At 45.7% G+C, this 21456-nt stretch overlaps 1 protein-coding gene and 4 non-coding genes across 5 annotated transcripts in view; 1 reads left to right on the top strand and 4 right to left on the bottom strand.

Moving 5' to 3' along the window:
• The window catches only part of efl1 (elongation factor like GTPase 1), a 75417-nt gene that overhangs the window by 20161 nt on the left and 33800 nt on the right, over positions 1–21456 (bottom strand). The window contains exon 15 of the mRNA XM_085275653.1: positions 1282–1413. Within this exon, the coding sequence (XP_085131779.1) occupies positions 1282–1413 (132 nt within the window). The remainder of the gene's footprint in view (positions 1–1281; positions 1414–21456) is intronic.
• On the bottom strand, positions 3086–3192 carry LOC146582683 (U6 spliceosomal RNA). The gene has a single exon (XR_014893309.1). It is a non-coding gene; the product is annotated as a U6 spliceosomal RNA (small nuclear RNA).
• Positions 4579–4685, bottom strand: LOC146582682 (U6 spliceosomal RNA). The gene has a single exon (XR_014893307.1). It is a non-coding gene; the product is annotated as a U6 spliceosomal RNA (small nuclear RNA).
• Positions 5498–5604, top strand: LOC146582681 (U6 spliceosomal RNA). The gene has a single exon (XR_014893306.1). It is a non-coding gene; the product is annotated as a U6 spliceosomal RNA (small nuclear RNA).
• Positions 6858–6964, bottom strand: LOC146582680 (U6 spliceosomal RNA). The gene has a single exon (XR_014893304.1). It is a non-coding gene; the product is annotated as a U6 spliceosomal RNA (small nuclear RNA).

The following is a 21456-nucleotide window of genomic DNA, read 5'->3' as shown; positions in this document are numbered from 1 at the left end:
GTATAAAGCGCCTTGAGGCAACTGTTGTTGTGATTTGGCGCTGTGTAAATAAAGTTGCATTGAATTGAATTTGACCAGAGCAGCGGTGAAGCTCGGCTTTTCGTATGAATCTTTTTACTTCCTGAGTCCGGCAGCACCCACATAAAGAGTTTTTCTGTGTGGATTGATGTGGGCAGACGTCACCGGCCTCTCATTCACAGCTCTGCTTGTGCTGCCAGACAACCAAACATTATCAAAGTGAAGTCGTAGTTTCCTGTTCTCTGTGAGTGCTGCTGGCTGTGCCTGCGAAAGCGTTATTTACAGCTGATATCATCTGCTGCAGGAGAAAAGAGTTTAAACTGGCAAGACTCTGCTGACTTCAGTGTTTTAATATCTGAATATTAGCAAATGCTCCTCCCTTCGGCCTGTGCAGCGTGATTGGCTGCTGTCAGCTTGATGTATTGTATGAACAGTCCATTGATTCCCAGTCTCTGGTCAAGAAACTGAAGTACGAGTGACATCTCGAGTCGTCCGTATTAAAGTTAAATTCAAAGCCGTAAAATTTTCATCTTAAATCTGATTCCAGTCCAAGTCATGTGACTCTCATTCATCACACCATCGATGTCAGCTGACATTTAGGAAGCTGTGCACGCTGTGACTTGGAGCAGTGTGGAGCCTCTCAATAAAGATTTGTTCGGTTTGGTGCGATTACGTTTACAGTTGACACAAATACACAAATAGGTGCAGATTTGGGCTCAGAACTGTGAACTGATAGGAGTTTGAAATGTTTCAGCCGATCGACTCGGTTTCTCTAACACGGCGGTTTCTCTCTGACGCCACGATCATCGGAAACACAGCACAAGCTCATCATCACCATTTGAGGGCAGACGGAGGCGCAGAGCCGGACGCTTTGACTCCATGCAGAGAACAAATAAGGAGAGGGCCAGTTAGTGTTACTGAACTCTCCCATTGGCTGTTGGGGAATTATATATTTCTGGTTTGTAAAACACGCCGTCGGCTGTATTTGAGTCATTAGCATGATGTGAAACTTAGCTTCGTGGTCTGAATACATCAGCACAGCTGGACTGACTTCAGCTGTGCTGAGTTTTTGGCTGATACCAAAATTCAGTGCGTGGGACTCTCACACACACACGCACACGCAGACAGACAGACTCACACGCGTGTCCAACTAAATGAAAGGAGACAGTGTCGGGTCTCCGTGAACGTTCCGGTTTCACTGAATTTAACAAAGCAGCAGATTAGTTTCATGAACTACATGTGAGAGCGCCTTCGAAGACCTACTTGGATGTTTGGGCTCTATGGCAACCCTGACAATGGGCGTGGCCTCAAAGTTGAGCGGGGTAAAGGGAGGACAGGCGGGTGAGGTGGACAGCGTGGCCGACTTCAAGACGAACTCCTCGAGCCCTCCGATACCTGAGTGTGAAAAACATCAGACGTGAGGACATCGCACCAAATAAAACATGCAGCTGCTTTAAACAGATTCCCCCACGATTCACCAGAATCACATGATCACCAAATAACTGAGGGGCAGAGGAAGCAAAGCTAAAAAAGTCACAGAAGAGAAGAAATATTGTTTAGAACAGGAAGAAAGTGGATCAATAATAATAAATACACACACGTCCTGCTTCTTGCATTTTAAGTAACAAAAGTTTGACTGTGTGTAACAAACGTGACCATCACAGAACAGCCGTGCTTATAAAGTGACTCCACACCTGCTCGGCAGGATCAACTCAAGCACCTGCATATATAATATTTAATGTCCGTGACAGGAGCGAGCTCTGTACCCGGGATCTTGAGCTGTTCCCATAATTCACTGGAGCAACATTTTAAAACGTGTGTTTTGGGTTAACTTTCAACAGTCATGTGACCAAAAATGTGCACAACTTTATTTAAAAAAACAAAGAAACAGCTGATGCTGAGAGGTCAGGAGGGTAACACTTGCTGATTTTCAGTGCAGGGTTTTTTCACGCTGTAAAGCAGAGCGCTGGAGTATCAGCGTTTCAATCTAATTTTACCCGAATCAGCAGAAATTGGAGGAACGAGTTGTTTTGTTTATTAAAAATGCAGAACACTGGATCCAAGCCTGGTAACAAAAACTGAGCTTTAATTAAGCTGGAGGGGAAAAAAAAGCAGGAAACCACAAACTCCAACAAACAAAACGAGATTCCAGGAAAACACAAACAGGACGAAGGAAAGCATGAGAGGACTTTAAACACAGAGCTGAAGCTAATTAAACACAGGTGACATAATGATCAGAGCACAAACGAAGCAAAACCAGAGACGCACAAAGAGAGTGATCGCCAAAGTAAAACAGGAAGTGAGAATCAGAGTCGTCTACCAATCAGAGGGTGGGTGGGCCGATCCACGTCCAAGTTTCTTTAAGCCTGCGTTACCCTCCATGCATGTGAATGAGTGTGTGAAACAGGCTTTGAGTAGTCGATTACACACTTTAACTGAGCACATTCTGGACTATCAGTTGAGCCCAACACAAAATACAAGCTGCAAACTGACAAAAGAAAGACAAACACACCGTGCTGAGTTGTGGCTTCCCTTCAGGCTGATGTTTGGTAAAAAACGAGCACATCTGCTTTGGAACAGAAAGTGAACTTCCTGGACGTGTTTGGAGACATGAGTGCCGTCGGGTTATGTTGCTCTGTCACTGGATCGGCAGCTTAAAATTCTATTACAGACAAAAGCTTAAACAAACCCAAGTTTACTTTGTTACTTTGTAACATTCGCATGTTTACTGTTTATCACACACACGAGAATTTACACTGTCGGACAAACCAAACGTGACATCATCATGAATACATAATGCAGCTGTGACACTGAGTGACAGACCGACAGACACAAACAGACACACATACAACAAGTGTCAGATCCACACAGCTGCTCTGGGATCAGCTACAGAAGTCGATGCCTAAGTTTAGTCTCCAGTTTGAAAGCTGGCTCCGCCCCTTTTTAATTGTTGCCATTACAGGAATATTTCTTTTTTACCTCTCCTCTTTCTGTTATAGTAGTTTAATACTTTTTATGCGGAATGTCGCATTTTAAACCCCTAACCTGAGGAAAGAGAGCGTTCATCAAAATGTGGAACCGCTTCACGATTTTGCGTGTCATCCTTGCGCAGGGGCCATGCTAATCTTCTCTGTATCGATTCCAATTTATCGTATGTGCTGCCTGAGCGAGCACATCCAGCCTGCAGCACAGCCTGCCATTTACTGCCCTGCTGCAGGACGGCCTCGGTAACACGGTGCAGACTCGACGGCTGCAGACGGACCAACGAGTCGACCGAGAGTCAGGAAAGGACCCGTTTTTGTCTCGTTGACGTCAACATTTGAACTGTGAGCATAAATTAGCTCTTCAATTCTTATGAAATTAGTTTTAATGGCAACATTTCCTTTTAACTAAAAAGGGGCGGAGCCTAACTCCTCTTCAGGATGAAGCCTGAACTTGTGCCCCAGACTTAACCCTTCCCTCCCTGACAGAGCAGTTCTGATGATCCCAGAATCTGAATTATTGTTATCTGCACACAGTCTGAATATGACCTGCACACAGTTCCCATATTAGGATATTTGTCTCCAGGTGAAGCAGACAAAGGGATGATAGTGATGTAAGAGAGAATCCTGCCCCACTGACGTCAGAAAGTCTGAGTGCAGAAACTGAAAGAGAAAAGAGGAGGAGGCCAAAAAAGACGCAGCTTTCCAAATGGTTCCCACCATGGTGATGACCGGGAACAAGGAAGACAAAAAGAAAGCCAGGCTCAAATAACGGAGGTTGTGAATATTGCTGTCCCCCAGACTAGGGGCAGGGACAGCTCAGTAGGTAAAGTGGTCGCCCCATGATCGGAAGGTCGGCGGTTCGAATCCACTTAACGGCTACCCTGAGGTACCCCTGAGCAAGGTACCGTCCCTACACACTGCTCCCCGGGCGCCTGCTTAGTGGGCTGCCCACTGCTTCACTGAGTGAATGGGTCAAATGCAGAGAAAAAACAAGTAATTTCCCCATGGGGATCAATAAAGTATCCATTATTATTAACTGTGGCTCGAGTTAACACAAAGAATCACCTATACACTAAAGTTGGTTCTTTTAAATATATATTTTTCGGCCTTTTTAGACAGAAACAGTGAAAACTGACAGGAAAAGGTAGTGGGCACGCGGCAAAGGGCCACAGGTCAGATTTGAACCGGCAGCTCTCCGCCACGCAGCATAGGGTCGTCTGCTCATCCAACTGAGCTAAACCAGCACCCACCTACACGTTAAAGTTTCAAGTAAAAAAAGAGTAATAGAATATAAAATAAAGCAGAGCCAACCTGAGATGAGAAGTCTATGCAGTAAAAAAAACATGCATACTCTCAGACGTCCGCCGGGACAGAAACTAGACTGTAGGCGACAACGTCCAGCACGAGCATTTTATGAAAATACTGACGCGTGGTCCATGCAAGATCCAGCAGGAAGTCTTCATACATTTGGTTTGTTAGCCTGAAACCCGACTCGACCTGAAAGGCGAAAATCAAACAAAATCAAAGCGTCTCTCAGATATCTGTAACCCTAACCTGAGGAAAGAGAGCGTTCATCAAAATGTGGAACCGCTTCACGATTTTGCGTGTCATCCTTGCGCAGGGGCCATGCTAATCTTCTCTGTATCGATTCCAATTTATCGTATGTGCTGCCTGAGCGAGCACATCCAGCCTGCAGCACAGCCTGCCATTTACTGCCCTGCTGCAGGACGGCCTCGGTAACACGGTGCAGACTCGACGGCTGCAGACGGACCAACGAGTCGACCGAGAGTCAGGAAAGGACCCGTTTTTGTCTCGTTGACGTCAACATTTGAACTGTGAGCATAAACTAGCTCTTCAATTCTTATGAAATTAGTTTTAATGCCAACATTTCCTTTTAACTAAAAAGGGGCGGAGCCTAAGTGAACCACTGATTTGTGCGTGAAATGTTTGTACACACAGTTTACACACAGATTTGTGTATGTACACTGTGAATGAGGCCTGATGTGAAGTTGTTGATGCTAAATCAAGAAACTGTGAATCCTCCTCGCTGCTGGGATCCATCCTTATTGACTCCAATAAGAGGCTACACTGAGGTGGAGGCAGGTGATCTGCTGTTCTGTTAGCATTTCCAGAAAAACTACCAAACTCATCCTTATGAAACTTGATGAAGAGCAGTCAGATGAAGAACCTGATAGATTTACAGCTTTAACTCTGAAAGAAATCAGCTTTAGTAGCTGAAATAACTGAGGAGGTGATAAGCCTCCGGTCCTGAAGAGGCCTTAAGCTCCGCCCCCTTTAATTGTTACTAAGTTCATAAGAATTCAAGAGCTAGTTTATGCTCACAGTTCAAATGTTGACGTCAACGAGACAAAAACGGGTCCTTTCCTGACTCTCGGTCGACTCGTTGGTCCGTCTGCAGCCGTCGAGTCTGCACCGTGTTACCGAGGCCGTCCTGCAGCAGGGCAGTAAATGGCAGGCTGTGCTGCAGGCTGGATGTGCTCGCTCAGGCAGCACATACGATAAATTGGAATCGATACAGAGAAGATTAGCATGGCCCCTGCGCAAGGATGACACGCAAAATCGTGAAGCGGTTCCACATTTTGATCTTTCGTCAGGTTAGAGTTACAAAATGCAACATTCTGCTTAAAAAATATTAAACTCCTATAACAGAAAGAGAAGAGGTGAAAGAAAGAAATATTCCAGTATAAAATACTTCATTCTTAAAACGTCTGAGTTTGTTGAAACAGTCGATGACTTTTTTTCATCTGTTATCTTATTTTTATCTGATTTGTAAAAATCTTTGCTGCTTTATTTTTATGTTCTTCATGCATTTTAAAGTTCTCATCATCATCATCGTCTCTGAACATCTCTCTCCAGGCAGCGCTCATAGGGATCATTTTGTGTGGAAGAGTCACATGACCCACAAAACACTGTTTTTCCCCTGTGAGTGGGCTTGGCAGGTGTGTGCAGTCCTGCAAACTATGGTAACAAAGTAATTCAGGCCCAGCATTGCTGATACTGATGGTTTAACCTATAAAGATGGCTTATGTGGGCGAGAACAGTGTGCCGTCATTCATTTAATAAATCATCACCGATTTGCAGATTCTGAACTTTAATAACCACTAAACAGCTGATTGTTGCTTTGCAGAATAATTCCTTATATAACATAAAAACCTGTTTTTAAAGCTCGTCTATCAAACTAGTATGGATCAGATATCAGTACTATTGATATTTGCATGAATCCGCCTGAAGTAGAGTCAAGCTTCGCAGAGTTCATAAGTGCTGTTGTGATACTCGTTACTGCTGACATGGAGTTCAGGTTTTACTGGCAGAGCTAACACAGAGGAGTCCTCACTGCACTGAGCTTCGTCTGCAGCCTCTGTCAACTCTGCTAATGCTAACCCGGGCTAGCCTCCGTCACAGACACACTGACATGCTAACATGGCAGAGCAGCCACCTGGTCACGGTGCGGAGCTGTCGTCTCTGGTATTCAGAAGAAAGAAGGCCGTGATTTTGGGTTATGTTTCTGTCACTGACAAGAAAATTCTGATAAATTATAATGAAATGACTCAAAACTTTGAGGTCAGAGTTTAGCTTCAACAAAAGAGGGCGGAGCCAGACTCCCCATCCTAACCCGACTGCTGTGAGGATCTGAGCTCTAATCATCCAATGGCTGAATCGGCTGCAGCAGATTCACAACTTTGTGCAGCGCTTTGAAGAACTGCACAACTTTAGTTTGAACCAAATGAATGTTTCCCAAAAATATTTAAACAAGTTCATCTCTGTACAGAATCAGTAAAAAATACAGAAACAACAGATACTGTAACCGTAACCTGAGGAAAGTGAGCATTCATCAAAATGTGGAACCGCTTCACGATTTTGCGTGTCATCCTTGCGCAGGGGCCATGCTAATCTTCTCTGTATCGATTCCAATTTATCGTATGTGCTGCCTGAGCGAGCACATCCAGCCTGCAGCACAGCCTGCCATTTACTGCCCTGCTGCAGGACGGCCTCGGTAACACGGTGCAGACTCGACGGCTGCAGACGGACCAACGAGTCGACCGAGAGTCAGGAAAGGACCCGTTTTTGTCTCGTTGACGTCAACATTTGAACTGTGAGCATAAACTAGCTCTTCAATTCTTATGAAATTAGTTTTAATGCCAACATTTCCTTTAGTCAAAAAGGGGCGGAGCTTGTGCCCCAAACTGACAGAGCAGTTCTGATGATCTCGCTATGAAGTTCATGCCAGAATAATCCAGAATAAAGCGAGCCCTGTTTGCAGCTGGCACCAGTCCTGGAATGACTTAATTCTCCTGCACAGCCTGAGGGTGATCGGCCTGTTTGTCTATGATTCACACTAAAACTACCGATCTTGGTAAAGAATGGCATCCTAACAAGATTTAGACGTAGATACAAACAACCGTCTTTAAAGTTCAGTTCCCAAACTGTTTTAATAGGTAAAACAACAGCCCGGGGTCATTTTCTCACACTCGTCTCAGTTTTGAAGAAAAATATGTGGCTTTGTGTACAGAGGGTGTACACCCAGACACAAGGCTAAGAGCTGGCTGACTGCAGGACACCGCTGGCTGCCTCTCGTGTAACTCGACACTATAATTACTTTAAGGTGACTTGATCCCCGGAGGCCTTCAAAACCAACAAAGAACAATAAAAGATGAAAAAAAGAAAGAACTAAAAGGACCAGATAAGCCAACAAGCGCTGTTGCAGACACTCAACGCAGCAGCAGAGCAGCAAACACAGAGACTTTCATCAGAGTTGAAATGCACGGGCAGCGGCGCACCTCTGCACAGCGTCCGAGGTTTTCATTCCTCACGCAGCTCCTGATGCGTCGTCACTGCTGGAAAACAGGCCTGCTCGATTACAGTCACCGCAATTACTCTGGTCCATAACTGCAATCTCAATCATTGAACACAACTATTCACCAACTTAACAAACTTCATGCAGTTACTGAATGTTAAAAATGAAAGAGAGGAAAAGGAGGTGAGCGCTGCATGCACTGAGGCTCTCCTTCCATTATCATCATCATCAGTTCACTTCAATTCAGTTTCTACAGCATCAAATCTCAACAACAGTCAGGTGCTTTGTATTATAAAGTCATACAGATAAGACCCCAACAATCAGACGGCCCTCTGTGAGCAGGCACTTGGTGACAGTGGGAACAAAAAACTCCCTTTCAACAGGAAGAAACCGGCAAACTCAGGGAGGGACAGCCAGTTAGGACCAGTCAAATGAAGCCTGGGGTCAGCAGCAGTTTTATTTATATAGCAGCAAATCACAGCAGCGGGCAGCTGAAGATAAACTGACACGAGCTATTCTCACACGGGGACCAACACAGGCCTTGTAGCAGAAAGCTAACAGGTCAAAGGCATTTAGATGTCAGATCCTCCATCACAGGAGTTCAAGGCTGCACGTATGAAAAGGTCCAATTCAACCGGGACGAACTGAGGGATTATTTGGACTTCTTTGCTGCTCTTTAGGATGGGGAAGTGTTTACTGGAAAATGTTGCAGGCAGCATATTTTTCTGATTTTTGCAATCGCATCTTCCTCCGTGCATAAACAATACAGGAAGCCCTGAAAACGTTCACACCTGTACCTGTGCTGGGAAAAAGTCCCACCCAGTCCCGTAGCTTTGCACCACGGCACGCTGCAGTGGGTTTTTTATTCCGTGTGCAACAGCGAGGTTAGAAATGATGAAGACTGTGGTTTCTGTGGGTTTCACCAGACCAGATGATATTTCTGAATGACCATGTAGAGCCCCTGCAGCTCGTACATATGGAACGATAACAGGAGGGCGAGATAAAGGGAAAACCAGGAGATGACGTCCTGCTCTAGGCTGAACGTAGAGATCTTTCGACCTCTTCATTCAACATACTGAAGCCCTTTAGAATATTTTTGATGGCCTTGGATCGAGTTGAAGAATTTGTAGTGATCAGCAGCCGTTCCTGACCAAACCTGAGGAGAGACTGCGCTGCCAGAACGCAACCCCCGCCCCCCGGGGACTAGGCCCGGATACGTCCGGCTGCAGAGCTCAGGATGATTCAAGCCTAAAGACATTTCCTCCAACCACAAGTACAGTTGGCTGCAACTCTGGTTATATAAAGATGGCATTTTTTCCTCATCCTCTCCCACCACACTGCAGTGAGTGAGGTAGAGGTGATGTAATGAAAATCAAGAGCATGTATGAGGAAAGACAGAGACAGCAAAAACCTTTGGTGATCCTGAATCAGAAATAAGATCTCTTCCTTTCATAACGAGGGTTCAGCACATGCACAGGGTGCTTTGAGCAGCTGTAAGCGACGTGCGTCTTTCATTTCATCGGATAGACTTGGCAGATGTGTTGCTGTGCACCAGTTTAAAGAGCGCTTCTCACATTGGTGCTAAACGTTGTTCAGTGTTGGAAAATAAACTAAATCAAACCTCAAACTAAGACTTTATGACTTCCTGCAATAACTGAGCACAGTTAGAGATAGGTCACGAGTTCAGCTGAGGTTGTTCAGGCATCGGATCAGGACACCTCCCTTTGGAGGTCTTCCAGGAACACCCAACTAGGGATGGGTATCGTTTAGGTTTTATCCGATACCGGTGCCAAACTGGTACTTTTGAAACGGTGCCGGTGCTTAAACGGTGCTTAAAGAATGGAGAACACAAAATTGGTCCAAAAACCTCTCATGTTCAGCTGGTTTTTTTGTAAAAAGATAACAATGTTAGCCTTTTCTGCAGCTATGGGGCATAAATGGTATCACTCTTGGCTGGAAGCAGTGCTTAAACAATGGAAAAAACACAAACTTTGTCCTAAACCTCTCATGTTTAACTATTTTCCACTTTTTCTTTGGTCATTTTAGCCTTTTTGGCCAGGGTGAAGGGAGCATCTGCCATCAAACAAGAAGACAGCCGCATGTAGCTATGATGATGTTTGCTAGTTCACCTTACATGCATTAATGTAATAACGTGGTTAGCCTACTCAACGTAAATTACACACGAACAACATTAAGCTACTCACGCAGAGAAGAACGGCTGCTGCTGCATCATCATCATCATTTCTGCTACACTGGCAGGGCTAGGGGCCAGGACTCTCCTCTTCGTGTTTTTGGGGGATGTTCTAACTCCGGTCCGATAACAGACACCACACCCGCAGTAGATGTGCTCGGTGTGAGGTCTCGCAGCAAGCTATCAAATACGGCGCATTTCTCGGCTTTTAAAAAAACGCTATGCGTCGCCAGGTGTTTCATCAGATTCGAGGTGTTACCTCCTTTGACAGTATCACAGTATCAGCTTAAAGCACTTGTTGCTGCTGAGTTTGCATCTTTTGCTGTGAAGTACAGCCAGACTTTGACCGCTTCGCCTTGGGCATTTTTAATCTGTAGCTCTGCTCTAAAAGAACATACGTACCTGGGCCCGCCTACTATCCTCGGAAACGTAAAATGATTGGCTAGAAGTGTATCACAGCTCAGGAAAAAAAAGCACCGAAATGTGCGCTGCTTTTCTGTCTGGTTACTACCGTTTATGTCAGAACTGGTGCCATCATGGGACCGGATACCGGTACCCATCCCTACACCCAACTGTGAGGGGACCCTGGGAAAGAGGGAGATTATATATCTCATCTGGGTTGGAGCGCCTCAGGATCCCCCAGGAAGACCTGGAAAACGCTGCGCTTTTAAAGCAGGTCTGGAATAACCTGCTGAGCCTGCTGGAACTGCGGCCTGGCTTTGGATAAGTGGAAGAAAATTATGGATTAATTCATTCGATGCATTTAAGGAAAACGGAAATTATGGCTTCAAAGGGTGACACAGCAGTAGTCTAGCAAATCAGCTGTTAACTTCTCATTAAAAATACTTTATGGATTTTTTGCTGGACAAATGATGAATGTAGGAAGTCTTCCTTTCTATTACTTCAGACTTCCCCGGTGATTAACCTCTGAACATCCGCCAGGTCATTGGGGACTCCTCTAGTGTTAAGATTGGGTTTTGTTTTAGCCACAGGCTGATAGACAAACCTCCAGAAACTAGAATTACCCTTTAAATGTAATCCCAAAGCTTTGGCACCACAGCTTTTCTGTTAGGAGCTTTTCCAATTCGGTGGTCCAAACGTGGAAATTTCATTAAAAAAGGCCTAGAAACCCAAACCTGAGCCTTACATGGGTTGACCTGATGGAGGTTTCACTTTCAGTTAAAGAGGTTAAACATTTGTCACGATACTCAGGATGAGTTCAGTCTTAAGGTCACCGCTGAGAGTCCGAAAAGGTTTGCAGGAAGTGACGTTGGAAGAGCTTTTCTGATGCGTTTATTTCTGGTCACTGAGGAAAGAAAAAACGTCAAATAGCAGTTCAACAGTCGAGACGACTAAAGGTATGTTTGAAAGACACATCAGATTGTTTTACACTGAGTGTATTTGATATTCTTATTAATAATGAAGCGTTTCGGGATCAGATGAGGAAGCAGGACATGCTGTATGGCTCGTACACGGCTGTAGGAGAGGAAGTTCACTGTAAGGGAGCTCCACAGAGCCAAACTTATGGCACGAGTTACGTCCTAGTTTTTGTCACCTCAGAAAAAACAGAGAGAAGTGCTGGAGCGGTGGAAAAATGGCAGATTGAAAAGCAATAAATATGATGTGGGGCTGGAAATTGTTAAATGTTCAGTGTGGATTGTGTTTTATTAAGTACAAGGCCAGAGCTTGGAAATCTGCTCCCTCTTAACATCCTATGGAATTTCCCTCACACTGGAAAGTCCCACTCAAGCTTCAGAGAGCTGTGTGTGTGTGTGTGTGTGTGTGTGTGTGTGTGTGTGTGTGTGTGTGTGTGTGTGTGTGCTGTCGAGGGGGAGCAGCACCACTGGCCAAATAACACACTTTATTGTATTACACTGCTGGCGCTAAAGCTGAAAAGCACGTCTCGATGATCTGGATTCCCGACATGACAGGTGTATTTATCAAATGAGTCACCTTTTCACTTTACCACATATCATTTACAACTAAATAAGAGTTTTATGGAGAAGAATTATAAATTATTAGATGCAAAATGTAAATTTTGGTAAATGTTAATTTTCAGCAGAGAGAATAAGACCTCCCCGTCCTCAGCCACCACCTCCAGCTCCTCCCAGGGGGCGCCGAGGCGCTCCAAAGTCACTTTTTACTGTCATTTCGTGAAATCTCAGGAGCTCAGAGATTCTCCGAGATGCTGGAGCAGCTTGAGAAGATGCGACGTTTTCATACTCCAACATACTTCTATGCTGATGTGATGTTGTTTTCTGAGCGGCGAGGCTGGCGTTGAGGGGAACACCGCGGTGACTCCAGCGTGCCTTCGAGCACCAGTATGAACGCTGACAAGGCTGCAGTGATGTCAACGAATGAGATGACCATAAACTATGCGGTGAGCTCAGGCGCCCTTCGGAGGAAGCTCACTGCTGCCAGCTGTTGTCTTTGTTCCTTCAGTCACAACCCACAGATCACAGCCACAGGAGAGGAACCAAGCTCGACCAGCAAATCCACAGACTCGCCTCCAGAACCTCGCCACAACTGACCAACCACCAGGGCTGCGTCACATCATAGCGGTGTTTTATGGAATATAAAAATGTCACTGTGGCAGAAACACCGTGCTTTTACACTCCTCAGTGCGCCACAACAGGCCCAGCCGTGTCTGAGAGACCACGTGTCGGCCTTGGACCTGGAGCTACTTCGACAACATGTTTAACCACTTGGAGCAAAAACACAGCACGGAGTGCAGCCGGGCTCCAAACGAGGAGAGGCGAGCAGCAAACGTAGACCGACGACGCGCTCGCTGGCTGCTCACCGTGTGGAAGATCAAACGGGGGATGGAAATTACCGATGCACGGCGGAAGCTTTTAGAAGCTTGATCCAAAACACAAAAGATCCCCAGGGAAAAATATCTCACAGTTTCATTCTTATAACGGTAAAAGCTAAAACTCCTGGTAGTCGCCGTAGCTCAGCAGGTAGAGCAGGCCAGCTGTTAGCCACAAGGTTGGTGGTTCGATTCCTGGCTGCTCCAGTCTATATGCTAAACGTCCTTGGGTGAGATACTGACCCGAGCTGCTCTCTGATGGAGCCACTGCAGTGCGTGTGAATGAGGCAGCTTGCATAAAGTGCTACATAAGAAACTTACAGTTACTTCAACTAAAATGTTCAACAGTTATTTTATACTTTTACTTTAAAAAGAAACAACTCCGGCTACGTTTGTGCTTACATCTGATTTATGCTGTGTCAGTAATATTGCAGCGTAATGCTGCTGCTGGCTTTAATACATCCACTCTGTGAATCAGGCAGTCTGTCATCAGTGACAGCAGCTCGGTGGGAAAGGATGCAAAACGCCCTCCATCTACTTACACTTACAAAGGCTGATGCCAACAAGCTGCAAGCATCAAAGAAACATCATTCACAGTATTTTTTTAAATAATCTCAAATATCATTACTGCAAACTTCACACTATAAATGTGAGGCTGCATCGATCGGTGTGTCGATCGCTCCTCAAGAACAAAACCCTGAGATACGTGAACTCTTCCGCTTGAGGCTGAAATTTTTGAGATTTAAAGTTAAATTTCGTCCCCGTGGAAACAAATCCTGCAGAGGAATGGTTCCACGGCAAATTTCTTCTAGAGGCACTGTGGCAGGCTTCGTTGTGTTGAGTGGGAAGGCGTTAGTCTGTGGTCTCCCTAGCAACAGGTTAAAAACCAAACCAAAAATCCAAAATAAAAACAGAATTTTACTGTAAGACATTTGTAGGCCTGGATTTACTTTTTATGGCACACCTACCTGAAATAAAGCATCTGAAAGAGCCCACAGTGTTTAAAGTGTGAAAACACAAACGCTCATTTTATTCACATCGTCCACTAAAGAATCGATTTTAGCTTGAATAACGTGACATCACTTCATTAAATCCTACAAAGAGTTTAAATAGAAATGTTGCCAGAAACGACAGAATCTCAGGTTAAAGCTCACAAAACTATTTCAACAACCATCCACCAGCTAAAACTCAAATGAGAGCAGAAAGACGTGAACACAGAGCGTGGATCGTTCACCCGCACGGACACGCCGGCACGGACACGCCGGCACGGACACGCCATCAGGCTGAAAGCCGACAGCTCACAGATTCAGATGCTGCAGTTTCATCACTCTGACCAAAACTGACTGAACGAGCAGCAAAAGAAGATCCAAACCACGTTTGCTCAACATCGTCAGTGTTTCTTACTTTGGCTGTTTTTGTTTTCTCTCTCACTGTTTTTCAAGAACAGTTTCCCATCAAAAATCTGTTTTCTGCATTATTTGCTTGCTTATCGGCCGCTGTTTTTTTTTTCCAGAAATCACCTCCAACAAGAAAGCCTCATTTCTGCTGTTCAGTGCAGAAATATAAGCTTTTTAAAATGATGCCAAACTCAAAACTCTTAGCTGAGTCTCTAATCAAACCTCTGTAACTTCAGCAACATCAGGTTCAGAAGCTGATTCATGGTTTTCTTCCATTTTTGATCGACTGCAGAATATTTTTAAGGTTATCTGTAGGAAAAAGTCAGACCAGGAAAATCTCCTTCATGTGTTTCTGTTTTAGCCTCAGTTACTTTGACACAAACGCTTCAGCTGTGATGCTCACAGCTCTGATGAAGGGTCAGCTTTGCACAGAGATAAAATATATTTGGATATGTACGAATAAATGATCAGAATTAGAATATTTCTGACTGTCAGAGTCAAAATCGAATGATTACAGAAATCCGTGACGATGCCCTACTGCAGATACAGACGTGTCTAACGTATGAATACGCGTCCTGGTATCATGAGGCACTTTAATGATGATTTTTCTTGTATTACTGCAATATTTTTTTTTATCTTAGCACTGAACGACCGACTTCAGTTTAACCACAGTTGGATCGTCAGCTGAAAATATCCGGTCTTCGTTCAGCCGTCAAAAACCCATGTTTGGTGAAAATAAGCAGGTTCTGGGTGAGTCATGAGGAAACATGTCCAGACAGAGTCGCCGGGGAGCCGTCATGTAGCCCACACACTTTCACCCCAGCATATGCACACACACTCACGAAAGCCGAGACACGAGTGAAAGCCGAGGTTGCTCATTACGGCACCTGCGGGTGGTTTCAGGTTAATAAACCCCCCGAACGCCTACATTTAGCCCCGTGGACGAGTGTGCTGTGGATCTGACACGTAACTGTGGGACATTTCTTTCTTCCGGTGAAAAAACTTTGCGCGAGGATGTCCTCAGAAACTCGTGCGCTGAGCTGTATTTGTGCTGGCAGACAGTGGCAGCTATTAAACAATCACTGCGCTGTGGAAGACACTAAAGTTCTGTTCATACAGGATCATTTCCAGCTGGGGAGGTGCTGCAATGCAATTATTAGCAGAGAGGAAGAAACCCTGCTGCACTGCATATTTATACATTATAACCATTTTCTGAGAGCAAAACAAGGTTTTTGTTCTAATAGAGCTAAAAAATGTATTTTTAAAATGGAAAAAAGATGAAAAACCGTCTAAGAAAGGAAAACGTTCGACTTCGATAGGGGGTCGTAAAAAAGATTATTTTACTTTTTTATCAGATTACTTAAAGACAGCATGTTGCCATGAATATTCCTTTGAGTGTGGATAGATTTGTTTAAAACCTTTACGAGTAGCTGATGCTTTTCCCAACTTAGGAACGTTTCCCTGCTGGAGTTGATCCTGATGTAGACCGATTAACTAAACTGGTCACACGCTCACAGAAACACAAGAGAGAAACCAAACTGACGTTCTCGTGAAAAACAGTCACTAATCTGCATCCAAGTATCCATGTGGATCCGTGGACTCACGCATGCATTCATTCGCTAGTTTACTCAAAGTAAACGTCGCCGGCAGCAGACTGTAGAAGCAGAGCTGAATCATGTGATGTTAAAACTCACGGGGACCTAACGGCGGGCTCTTGGAAGGCAACCGTGTCGCAGAAACATGCAAATTGATTCGTTTACATGTTATCAGGTATTCCCGGGAAAGACTGGAAGCATCCCAGAGGTGCACATGTGGCAGCCTTGAAGGAGCTTTGTTCTTCGCCTGCTCCGGAGGTGCAGGACGGGAGTTGGAAGCCGTCTCCACTTGAAAGCACTCGTAATGTTTCCGTCCACTCTCACTCCTCTCACGAGGTTGTTCCCGGCTGCTGCAGGCAGCACGGCCCAGCAGAGTGAGGAACAAAAAGGTCTGGTGTACCCGCTTTGCACCACCTGTTCCACACCAAACATCAGACGCACACATTTAGAGATGAGCTGCTGAGTACATTTAGCAGCTGCTTTGCCCTCAGGAGTTGGTACGGTCCAAATCAGACACGAACTCACAGAAACTGGCTCTGATATAAAGTGGACTACTACTCTTCCTTCTATTAAATCATTCATTTTACAAAGTGTGGAGCTGCTGCAGAACAAAAACAAAGTCCATGCTTGACTCTCCAACCTCCCAGCGACACAGCTCACCTGGTGTCTGTGTGGGCCTCACGACGCCACTCTGACAGGCTCCCCGGTGACCGTCTAAACACCTTTGTCATGACTCCGCTGGGATCGACTGAACGTTAGTGCGTCTGAGTGTGTGTGTGTGTGTGTGATGGTAAGGGGGCTGGAAGCCTGACATACGTCAACAGAGTGTGATACATGCCTGGGCAAAGAACAAAACAGTCCACACATTCACACCACAGTCAGCGTTGGCTTTTAAAAGCTGGGGGTCTGACGCATGAACACACAGACAAACATAAAGCCCCCCCGCCCACTCCTCACGTTGCATTCGAGGGTGCTTTGGTTATAAATCTATTAAAGAAAACGTCTGCTGCCAGCTTCACTGCAGATCTGTAAATATGATCATAAAAACTTGAGTTAACTGAGCAGCAGTCGAGTTTTGTCCAGCTGTCACCAAACATGTTTTCTGCTGCATAGAAAGTTCAACATAATACTTTTACTTTGAAGTTCAGCTTCACTTTGAACATGGAGGAAATTCAATACCTTACTTTGCTCCCTCAGTTCTTCATGCCATTTGATCGCGGGCCTACACATAAACATGGAAGGATTAATCCTTAAATTCAACACGGCTCACATAAGATCTCTTTTCATACGTTAATCCTGGCATTGTATCGATTTACACGAGCACCAGGAGTGGACTGTGGACACGTGAGATTACGGCTGATGCTGCCATCCAAACCTGGGTTAGCTGTCAAATGATAGTGACGGCTCACATAAGGGTTTGTGTGCCACCTGGAAGGTCAGGGGGTCAATCCCTCAGGGTCCCAAATTGCCCCCAATGCATGCATCAAGTGTAAATCATCAGCTGTGTCCAAATCCTCAAGGATTGGTCAGCTCACAGGTGGGGAGGAAGAACCCCCTTTTAACAGGATGAGGGAGGGGCATCCATCAAAGAGAGATCACAAACAAAGCATGGGAGGGACTCCTTTTGACATGACCTTTCACCTCTCATCTGAGAAGTTTCCTCAGTTCTACTCAGCTGATAATAGCGTTACTGTCATTACATCGTCGTTTCTACTCTGGAATCTGCACGACGTCACGGAGACAGAAGCTCCATGAAGCTCCATTGATGAATACACAGACTCAGTCTGTGGATTTATCAGGAAATGCGTGGAAGATGTCGTCCCATCCAGAACAGTCAAATCCTTCCCAAATCAAAAACCCTGGATTAACGGAGATGTTCGCGCGGCACTGGCGGCACGGAACACCGCCTTTGCCTCCGCGAACACATCGGACTACAAACACGCACATTACCAACTCCGGAAGACGATCAAAGCAGCCAAACGTGAGTACAGGGACAGGGTGGAACAACAGTTTGACAACCCTCGGAGTATGTGGCAGGGACTAAACACGATCACAGACTTTAGAGGGAAAACCAGCACACGGCAGACCACGGCCTCTCTGTGTGAGGATCTAAACGTATTCTACGCTAGATTCGACACAGCGAACACCATGAGACCGGACAGTGTGCGCACCGCGGATGACGTCAGTGCGCACACTGTGTCTGAGGAGGATGTGCGGAGGTGCTTCAGGAAGGTGAACGCACGCAAAGCTACTGGTCCGGACGGGATTCCCGGCCGCGTCCTCAGGTCATGCGCGGCTCAGCTGGCTGGAGTGTTCACGCACATCTTCAACCTTTCCCTCTCTCTGTCTGTAGTCCCAGCCTGCTTCAAAATGGCCACCATCGTCCCTGTACCCAAATCCTCCACCATCTCCTCATTGAACGACTGGCGACCTGTAGCCCTGACCCCCATCGTAAGCAAATGCTTCGAGAAGCTGGTCAGGGACTTCATCCGCTCTGCACTACCCGACTCACTGGACCCTCTACAATTTGCATACCGCCACAACAGGTCCACTGATGATGCCATAGCCCTGACACTACACACTGCCCTGTCACACCTGGAGAAGAGAGACACGTATGTGAGGATGCTGTTTGTAGATTACAGCTCAGCATTCAATACCATCGTTCCCTCGAAGCTGGACAGGAAACTGCAGGATCTAGGACTGAGCAGCTCCCTCTGCAGCTGGATCCTTAGCTTCCTGTCTGACAGACGCCAGGTGGTCAGACTGGGCAGCATCACCTCATCCCCCATCACACTGAACACTGGTGCTCCACAGGGGTGTGTACTGAGCCCTCTCCTGTACTCACTCTACACCTACGACTGCACAGCCACTAACAACTCCAACATCATTGTGAAGTTTGCGGACGACACTACAGTGGTGGGTCTTATCACCAACGGTGATGAGACGGCTTACAGGGAGGAGGTCAGCGCCCTGACCCACTGGTGTCAAGACAACCATCTCACCCTCAACGTCGCAAAGACAAAGGAGTTGATAGTGGACTTCCGGAGGTGCAGAGAAGTACACACCCCCATCACCATCAACGGCGCTGCTGTGGAGAGAGTGAGCAGCTTCCGGTTCCTTGGCGTACACCTGGCTGAGGATCTTACGTGGTCAGTACACATAAACAAAACAGTGAAGAAGGCGCAGCAGCGCCTCTTCTTTCTCAGGAGACTGAAAAGATTCGGCATGAGCCCCCGCATCCTCAGGACCTTCTATCGCTGTGCCATTGAGAGCATCCTCACTGGATGCATCACCACCTGGTATGGCAACAGCACCGCCTACAACTGCAAAGCTCTCCAGCGAGTAGTGCGGTGCTCTGAACGGATAATTGGAGGTGAGCTTCCCTCCCTCCAAGACATCTACAGGAAGCGGTGCCTGAGGAAAGCAGGGAGGATCATCAAGGACTCCAGTCACCCCAGCCATAAACTGTTCAGACTGCTTCCATCAGGAAGGAGGTTCTGCAGCATCCGGTCCCGTACCAGCAGACTGAGAGACAGCTTCTTCCATCAGGCCATCAGACTGCTGAACACGTCATAGACACCTCAGCTTCACTACTGGAACTTTAACATTATGCACTCCACACTGTATATAAATGCCACTTGTTTTGCACATATTCAACTCTGTATATTTTATATATTTTATTATTATTATTTTATTTTATTTTTTTACTATTTAATTTGTAAAAATGTGTATACACACACACACACACACACACACACACACACACACACACACACACACACACACACACGTAGGAAAATATTTAGTATACACATCCAGAAATGCATACACTATTATATATTGTACATATATTTATTAGTTTCAGGTTGGCCATTCTTGTATTTTGCTCGTTTGTGTTGTTGTGTTTGCACATCTCTGTTGCTTGTGGGGCTCGCACACAAGAATTTCACTCACATGTGCTGTGCCAGTGTGCCTGCACATGTGATGTGACAATAAAAAAAGTGATTTGATTTGATTTGATGAACCCACCTTTCAACCTTCTGTTTGTGAGGGGCAGCCAATTAGAAGACAGTTGGCTTAATGGGGCAGGAGCTAAAATGTTTTCCTTGAGACAGAGGAGGAGCGCAGGGATTGTCCCGAGTCCCAGTTTAAGATAAAGAAGGATTATTTTCAACCACCAGTCATCCAAAGCTACTCTGGTAGATTCCAGGAAGAAAAAAATGCACCAAGATTTTGTGTTTGGAGAAAATGCTTCCAAGTTGTGTCCGAGAGGTGAGAGGTGGAACATCTCGGAAGAACCGAAACAAAGTCAAGCTGCCCTCGAATGAAGTATTTGGGATTACGGTGAGCAGGATGACGGAGAATAAAGACAGAAATCAGCAGCTAAACAGAGTCAGTAGAAACTGCAGCACACTGGTGCTTGTCTCGGTACCTTGAGCCCTCACTCCCAAACTTGACCAAACTCATTGACTAACAAATTACGGCCTAATTTGGACGATCGTTCTTCTTCCCCACTGCTGCTGCCACCACTCAGCAGCTGAAACGCTGCTCACGCTCCTTAATTACTCAGGAAAATTAAACACAAGCGCAGCTATTTTGGAGAGCGGGACGTTTCCCCCACTACATTTTTTTTCTTTAATGTAATTTGTAGAAATTGCGGCAGCAACAAATCACCGAAGGTAGCGTGTAAAGCTTTTATTCCAGCAGTCCTGTCTTTCTGCCAAGAATATGTGGCGAGCTGGCAGCAGGAGAACAACACAAACAACAGAACGGAACATTTGTTCCTCACATTCAGGTTTAAACACTCAATACATCAGAAATGACCAGAAACATTACATCTCAGAGCAAACACGCTGTTAAACGCTTTAACATGTGCGCATCTGTGAAAGGTAAACGACAGAGCTGAAGAAACTTCCTGTTATTCCTTACGAACGACACACGGAGCCAGCATCAGTCATCTCAATGAGCCTAAAAGCCTTTATTTTCCACTTCGGCGGAGCTTTCAGACGCTTGTTGTTCCTCGCTATTACACCAAAGGGAGTTGGGGTCCTGGCTATTTTAAGAAGAAAAGGGAAAAAAGCCACTGCACAGAGATCTTAGCTGTATCTCATTTTACAGCCAGACTACATATTTCCTCTTCAGCTCCAACAAGACAGACTCATGACTCACAAATGTGTCTTTTAAAAGAGGAGGCTGAAATGTCAGGAGAGCTGCTGGCTTCATAAAGAAAACACATCTACTTTCAATAGTTGTGGAATTAAATCTAAAAAGGTCAGAAAGCAGATTTTTCTCCCGGCCTACGCTTCCTGTTTGATGTGCCGAGCTCTGCAGGCATCCGACTCTGAGGCGCGATCATCCAGAATCCACCGACGGCATAACAACCAAAAAGCCGACCCGACTTCAGGTCCGACCTGTTCCTTCAGGTGTCCTTCTGACGTTTCACCACCTCAAACTCAACATGGCACAACAGCTTCTGTCAAACTGACCCGAACTCTACATGGAGGCTCCTCGCTGCTGCCAACAGCCGAGCACGTGGCTACACGCCGAGGCCGATCACATCTGGCAAAGTATTCTTTTCACCGCGTACCAAAGGACGGCTTGTTCAGTTCACTGATGACGGCGGGGAGGAAGAACAGGACGAGGAAT

This window comes from Mchenga conophoros, linkage group LG1 (genome assembly GCF_057382185.1).
Source record: "Mchenga conophoros isolate Kocher_MC1m ecotype Shallow Benthic linkage group LG1, M_conophoros_male_GT1.1, whole genome shotgun sequence".
Taxonomy (NCBI): domain Eukaryota; kingdom Metazoa; phylum Chordata; class Actinopteri; order Cichliformes; family Cichlidae; genus Mchenga; species Mchenga conophoros.
This window is presented reverse-complemented; position numbering and strand designations above follow the sequence as displayed.